Genomic DNA, 7,807 nt, shown 5'->3' with positions numbered 1-7,807 from the left:
TAACTGTTCCCGAACTTGGTGGTGTGGGGCCTAAGGTTCCTGTACCTCCTTTCCGATGGTGAGACCAGAGCATATCCTGGATGGTGGGGGTCCTTGATAATCGATGCTACTTTCTTGTGGCAGTGCTCCTTGTAAACGGCTTTGCTGGTGCTTCCATACCAGACGATGATGCGACCAGTCAGGATACTCTCCACTGTGCATCTACAGAAGTTTGTTAAAACCTTAAATGACTTGCCAAATCTGAGCAAACTTCTAAGAAAGTAAAGGCACTGCCCTGCTTTCCTTGTGATGGCATGTGCATGCTGGTCACCGAGGAATTTACAGTTAGTGACCATCTCCACCTCTGCTCCCCTAATGAGGCCTGGGCTCGTGGGGACTCTGGTGTCTTCCTCCTTTGTCTTTGCTTTTGGTGACATTGAGTACGAGGATCATAACCAGGGAGAACTGGAGATACTCAGCAAGCTATTGATCATCCATGGAGAGAGAAGTCGAGACACACTAAGGTCGATGCCCTTTCAGTGCAGAGAAACAGGAATAATAATCATGCCGTTTAAAACGTGGAGAGATTGGAGGAGAGAAACAGAAGGTGGGATTGAATAACCAGGGGAAAGTGAAGGGGTAAATGGGGACAAGAGCCGGGTCTGAAGATTAACTCCTCGTTCGTTAATCCTTTCATTCCTGAAATCATTTTCAGAGGAGGTTCACAAGAATGATTCCAGGAAAGAAGGGATTAACATCTGGGGTATGATTGATGACCCTGGGCCTGTACTCACTAGAGTTGAGACGAATGAGAGGGGATCTCAATGAAACCTTTTAAATACTGAAAGGCCTAGATAGAGTGGATGTGGTGAGGATGCTTCCTAGGACCAGAGGACACAGCCAAACATAGGGAGACATCCATTTAGAACAGAGATGAGGAAGAATCCCTTCAGCCAGAGGGTGGTGTATCTGTCGAATTCATTGCCACATGTGGTTGTGGAAGCCAAGTCTTTGGGTATATTTAAAGCGGGGGGTGATAGTTTCTTGATTAATAAGGGCATTGAAGGCTATGGAGAGAAGGCAGGAGAATGGGCTTGAGAGGGATAATAAATCAGCCATGATGGAACGGTGGAGCAGTATGGTATGTCGGCCTTCATTAGTCGGGGGACTGAGTTCAAGGGCAGTGAGGTAATGTTGCAGCTGTGTAAAACCCTGATTAGACCACACTTGGAACATTGTGTTCAGTTCTGGTTGCCTCATTGTAGGAAAGATGTAGAAGCTTTAGAGCGGGTGCAGAGAGATTTACCACGATGCTGCCTGGCGTAGAGAACATGTCTTATGAGGACAGGCCGAGCGAGTCAGGGCTTTCCTCTCTGGAGCGAAGGAGGATGAGCGGTGACGTGATAGAGGAGTACAAGATGATAAGAGGCATAGATTGAGTGGATAGCCAGAGACTTTTCCCCTGGGCAGAAATGGCTGATACCAGGGGCCATAATGTTAAGGTGATCAGAGAAAAGTACAGCTGGGATGTCAGAGGTGGGTTCTTTACACAGGGAGTGGTGGGTGCATGATACGATTTGCCAGGGGTGATGGTCGAGGCAGATGCATCAGGGACATTTAAGAAACACTTAGATAAGCACATAGGTGATAGAAACCCCCTAATGTGCTCAGTCTGCCTTCATAAGACGTGCTCTCTACTCTAGGCAGAACCCAGGTAAACCCCTCTGCACCCTCTCTAAAGCTTCCACCTCTTTCTTAGATTGAGGTGACCAGAACTGAGCACAAAATTCCAAAACGAACCTGGGTCGCTGGTGGTGCAATATTTTGCACTAACCACTACGCTAACGTGTCGTCCTACTTGTTATCCCATTGTAGAATCCTGTCCACTCCAATTCCATTGCCAACGAGGAGTGTCTCAGGTCAAAGTCAGGTTTATTTTCATCTGCACAAGTACGCGTCTGCACGGGTGCAATGAAAAACTGACTTGCAGCAGCATCGTGGCCGGTACTCACTGGAATTCAGAAGAATGAGGGAGGTCTCATTGAAACCTTTCAAATTTTAAAAGGCCTTGATAGAGTGGATGTGGAGAGTATGTTTCCTATGGTGGGAGAGTCCAAGACCAGAGGACACAGCCTCAGAATAGAGGGACGTCCGTTTTGTATGGAGACGAGAGCAGTGAATCTGTGGAATCTGTTGCCACAGGCAGCTATGGAGGCCAAGTCATTGGGTATATTTAAAGCAGACATTGATAAATTCTTGATTATTCAGGGCATGAAGAGATACAGGGAGAAGGCAGGAGATTGGGGCCGAGAGGGAAAATGGATCAACCATGATGAAATGGCGGAGCAGACTCGATGGGCCAAATAGCCTAATCCTGCTCCTATATCTTATGGTTTTATGGTCTTATTACCCTGTTAATTGGAAAGGATTAACTGTGTTACTTTGGATTCTCTTGTGCTTAAGATACAAAAGCCTGGATGCACATGCCTCTGGGCTCAAGGACACCTTCTATCCCACTGTTATCAGAGTCTTACAATCTTATGACCTCATAATCTACCTCATTATGATCTTGCACATTAACGGTTACTAGAACTACAGTTTTTGTTTCATTAGCTGTTACATTTTGTTCTGCATTTTGTTATTGTTTTACCTTGTTCTATCTCAATAAACTGATGATTTGATGGATATGAGCAGTGTACAAGACAGGTATCTGAGTGCGTGTGACAATAATAAACCAACTCCAAAAGGGGAAACAAAACTATGCGTCTACTAACACATTCTTTGGAGTGCACTAATCAGAGGCTTTTTCAAACCTTTACTGGGACAGACTGAAGTGCTGTCTCCGAAAGCTAAGCACCTTTGAGCCCTGATCTCAAGAGTTTCTGGAGACGCTGGAGATCTCACAATGCTGGAGGAACACAGCAGGTCGGGCAGCGTCTGTGGAGGAGAACACAAACAGTTGCCATTTTGGGCCAGGACCCTTCATCAGGAGTGGAACTGGTGGGGGTGGATGCCAGTAAAAGGTAAGGGTGCAGGGAAGGGGCGGGCAGGTGATAGGTGAGACCAGGTAAGGTGGAAGGTGGGCGGGTGGGGGCAGTGGGATGTTTAAGGGGAACGTGAGGGGGCAATTTCTTCACTCAGAGGGTGGTGAGAGTGTGGAATGAGATGCCAGCGGAGGTGGTGGATGCAGGTTTGACTGGAACTTTTGAGAAGTTTGGATAAGTACATGGATGGGAGGGGTATGGTCCCAGGTGCAGGTCGATGGGACGAGGCAGACTGATAGTTTAGCAAGGACGAGATGGGTGAAAGGGCTGTTTCAATGTTCTATGACTCTACGACACTATAACTCTTCACCGGGACTGGTGCCTCTTTTCACAATCTCCTAAACTGCAGATAACAGTCACAGTCCTGCGTACAGCTTGGGGTTCTCCAGACTGCTGTATAAACGCAGACTGTTGTTGGTGATGAGCCAATTGTTGGGTGAAGTCACTCCCCCCACCCCACACACACAACAGTCCTTTCACAGTGAAAGCAACTTGTGGCAGCTGCTGAGGGGGGGAATGGGGGGGAGGGGTGGGGAGAAGGAATGGGGGTAGGACTGTATTCTGTGGGACAACGGCTAAGGAAGGGCAAGGCCTAGATAAATCAGGCCTGGCCCTCCCTCGGCCTAGATATTGAAAGGCCTGGATCGATTGGCACTGGGCCTGTACTCACTGGATTGAGGGCGTGGGGATCTCATTGAAACCAATCGAATATTGAGAGGCCCAGGTATAGTGAATGTTTCCTCTAGTGGGGGAGTCTAGGACCAGAGACTTCAGAATACAAGGATGTCCTTTTAAAACAGAGATAAAGAGAAATTTCTTTAGCCAGAGGGTGGTGAATCTGTGGAATTTATTGCCACAGATGGCTGAGGAAGCAAAGTCATTGGGTATATTTAAGGTGGAAGTTTATAGACTCTTGATTAATCAGCCTGTGAGAAGTTACGGGGAGAAAGCGGGAGAATGGGGTTGAGCAAGATAATAAATCAGCCATGATGGAATAGCAGAGCAGACTTGATGGGCTGAATGCCTGATTCTGCTCCTGTGTCTTATGGTCCAAGTCACCTGTACGAACTTGGCTGCGAGGATTCTGTACTCATTACTGCACCGAGAATCCACTTTAATGGTTTCACATCACACGTAAGCACTTTGTGAGTGCCTTTTAACAGCGTATTTAGTTGGTATCTTTCAATCCAGTGGATACCCAAGGATTAAGAGCGCACACATTTCTAATACCTTGGTCATAAACTGGTGAAATGTTTTAGTGACGGTGTGGGGACTGCTCTGTGGCTGGCAACCGGTGGGGGTCAGAGTTCAAAGTTCATTTTGAGTGTGAGTGTGTGTGCGCGCGCACACTTTGTTCTTCAACCTCCATTTTATGTGCTCCCTCACTATCGCAGCCTTTCCTCCATCACTCTTCCTCCCTCCCTCTCACTTCCTCATTTCAAATTGGTTCACTGGGAGACATTCTTGCTCCTACCTCAGCTATGGATGGGCTACCTCCTCTCAACAACTTGTATTTCTGTAACACCTTCAGCACAGCGAAGTGAGAAACTTCACAGTGATAGAAGTTCACCTAGTCCAAATTAAAAATCTAAGGGAGGGTCACACTGTGGGAGGGTGGTACTGAGGGAGGGTCACACTGTGGGAGAGTCAGTACTGAGGGGGGGGGTCACACTGTGGGAGGGTGGTGCTGAGGGAGTGTCACACTGTGGGAGGGTGGTACTGAGGTAGGGTCACACTGGGGGAGGGGTGGTACTGAGGGAGGGTCACTGTGGGGGGTGGTACCGAGGGAGGGTCGCACTGTGGGAGAGTCGGTACTGAGGGGAGGTCACACTGGGGGAGGGGTGGTGCTGAGGGAGGGTCACACTGGGGGGAGGGTGGTACTGAGGGAGGGTCACACTGTGGGAGGGGTGGTACTGAGGGAGGGTCACACTGTGGGGGGTGGTACTGAGGGAGGGTCACACTGGGGGAGGGGTGGTACTGAGGGAGGATCATACTGGGGGAGGGTCACAGGAAGGGAGGTGAGGCACTGAAGAAAGGGGCAGTACTGACAAGGGTGAACTTTCTCCTAAATTATCCTAGAGGTCTTAACCAAGGGAGTGAATGTGTGATTTATTTGTTCTCCCTGACTTAGAAAGAGATGGAATGTTTGTGAAGAAAATAAGATGTTAAGTAAAAGGATGAAAATATATCGGTCACATATTGTGGTTTTAAGGACGTTGATGGAGATGAGAGCTTTTCACAACAGTCTGCTGGTGCAGATCACAGACCATTTATCACAGGTTGCGATCTGCATTTATTTGTAATTACACTGACACAGAGAAAAAAATTCACAGCACTGAATGTACTGTTAATGGGGTCTCTGACTGAGACCTCATTAAGCAGGATACAGAAATGTGAGGATAACCATATCTGAGAACAATCTGCCCCCCATTCTTCAAGGTTTGCCTGTTGTTTTAAGATTCAGCACAAGAGATTGACTCCTAGGAAGTATCATTATGTTTCTGGTCATTACACCACTGGGAAGTTAGTGTGAGACTTGGTTTGGACATGGCCCTTCTGTGTTACCAACATAGTTGAATAATGTGCCCTGTCTAAATGTAGGTACCTTCAGGAATGTACTGGAGAGAGTCAGTACCTCTGTGACTGCACCTCGGGGAGAGTCGGAACATCAGGGATAGACATTGTTTATTTCTTAAAGAGAGATTTTGTTTATTTTTATTTTCTCTTCCAATATTACATGCATTCACTACCAAGTTCCTGATAATATCTTTTTTACTTTTTGGCATTGTTGCTGTTTTTACTTGTGAACTGAGTGGGTACATTGTGTCATTATGTTGGAGATGGACTCGTGTATGGGTGTGCTAATGGTTTTCTTAGTGTGCAAATATATACGATTGTGAAAGAAGCATGGATTTGCATTTAGAGAATGCCTGTGTGAGTGTGAGAGAGAGAGAGTGTGTGTGTGTGTGTGTGTGAAACAGTATTTGTTGAACGAGTGTCAGCAAGGGAATGTTTGAGTTTGTGGAGTGGTGGGTCAAAAGTGAGTGTGGGATGGGTATAAACAGTGAGTATGAATCACAAGTGAGTGACAGTGCATGGAATGAGTATGGGTTGGTGTGTGGAGTATAGTGAATAAATGTGGAGTAAGTGTGAGTTTTCTGAGTGAGTGTGTACATATGTGATTGTGTGTGACTATCTGAGTGTGTGAATAAGTGTATGAAGTGAATGAGTGTATATGTGAGTGTGGTCTGAGTAAGTGTGTCATGTGTGAGAGTGTAGTGTGTGACTGTATGCTGTGTTGGTAAATAATCCCCGGGAGAGTTGGTACATCGGGGATTGTAACCCAGGGAGAGTCAGTACATCGGGGTGTTGTAAGTGTGTAGTGTGATTGAATGTGTGTAGAGTGTGTATTGTGAATAAATGAGTATTTGGTGTGTTGTGAGTGTGTGCGAGTGTTAGTGTGTTGCGAGTGTGTGTATAGTGTGTTGTGAGGGTGTGTAAGTGAGTGTTAGCGTGCTGTGTGTGTATGTGAATGTAGTTCGGTGAATGCGTGTGCACGGATTGTGTAAGTCTGTTGTATGTGTGTGAATATGCGAGTGTGTACAGTAATCTGCAGGAACGTATGAGTGTGTAAAGTTTGTGTGCAGTGTGACGGTGAGTGTGTAAATTGTGTGTGACTGCGAGTGTGTAAAGTGTGTTAGGCTCCGAACCCGTGCGGCTCCCGGCTCTGCCTCCCGCTGTATTTGAACGCCGCCTCGGATTGGTGCCGGGTCCGAGGGGAGGAACAGGCGGCTCCCCTATTGATCTGCTCCGACCTCAACTCTCCCAGTCGCTCCTCTTGCTACCCGACAGACGGAGGAAAGGGGGTAGACCGGGACTCAAACACCACCCCACCCAGCACCCCCACCTCCCCCAGACGGAAGACAGGAGAAGGGCGAGAAGGAATGGAGTACCCAGAGTCGGCGGAGGGGGAAAAGTTGGTACCAAATGGCGTTTTGTATGTGATCACATACCAGGGATCTTGTTACTAATTATTTATTTCTGACCGACCCAAGACTCGTGTGTCGGGAATTTCAAAGCAAGTTTAACAGCAGCCTAACACACTCACACTCACACACAAACAGCAAAAAACAAATTGAAGCGCCTTGTTGGAGAGATCTGTGCCTCTAAGAATCGCTCCTCACACACAAAACCTACTGCGGATAATGAACCAAATTCTACGGGAACTCGTGTAGAAGTATATTTTCTAGTTTTTCTTAACGCAAAAAAAAAGGAAACAACATCCAGGAGACACGACGCCGGGAAGCAGGGACCAGAAAACTAAGGCAGAATATTTTTTTGGACAATAAAGCGCCCGAGGTTAGTTTCACAAGGGAGGACCCACTCCTGGAAATCTCTTCTCCCTTGCTCTCTACTTTTAAAAACCCACCGAAGTTTTATTGCGGCACGGAATTCGCATGGAGGGAGAGCCCTTGACCATTAACTATGGCCGGGTATAACGCCGGCTCCAGCAGATTGTAGTCGGCGTGTGTGTGTGCTTTCGGTTCGGGTTGGATCCTAATTCTCTCCAGGACTGCGGAACTCCGTCGGTTTCTCCACAATCTTGCAGCTTCGAGATTTACCATGACCACGCAACTCCTCTGTGTCTCCCTCGCCCTCGGATTACTGTCTCTCAACTCAGGTCTGTCTTCATTTTTATAAATACTTAAAATTTTAGATTCACTCGACAGCAAGAAATGTCAGAAGACGGTAACAAAAGAAAACTAGCCGCAAACTATGTTTAA

At 47.1% G+C, this 7,807-nt stretch overlaps 1 protein-coding gene across 1 annotated transcript in view; it reads left to right on the top strand.

The window, feature by feature from the left end:
• The first annotated feature begins 6,881 nt into the window (after positions 1–6,881).
• robo1 (roundabout, axon guidance receptor, homolog 1 (Drosophila)) overlaps positions 6,882–7,807 on the top strand; it is a 368,472-nt gene continuing 367,546 nt past the window's right edge. Inside the window, exon 1 of the mRNA XM_072259842.1 lies at positions 6,882–7,704. Coding sequence (XP_072115943.1) covers positions 7,647–7,704 — 58 coding nt within the window. The 5' untranslated portion in view covers positions 6,882–7,646. The remainder of the gene's footprint in view (positions 7,705–7,807) is intronic.

The sequence above is a fragment of the Mobula birostris genome, chromosome 6 (assembly GCF_030028105.1).
Source record: "Mobula birostris isolate sMobBir1 chromosome 6, sMobBir1.hap1, whole genome shotgun sequence".
In the NCBI taxonomy this organism is placed as follows: domain Eukaryota; kingdom Metazoa; phylum Chordata; class Chondrichthyes; order Myliobatiformes; family Myliobatidae; genus Mobula; species Mobula birostris.
This window is presented reverse-complemented; position numbering and strand designations above follow the sequence as displayed.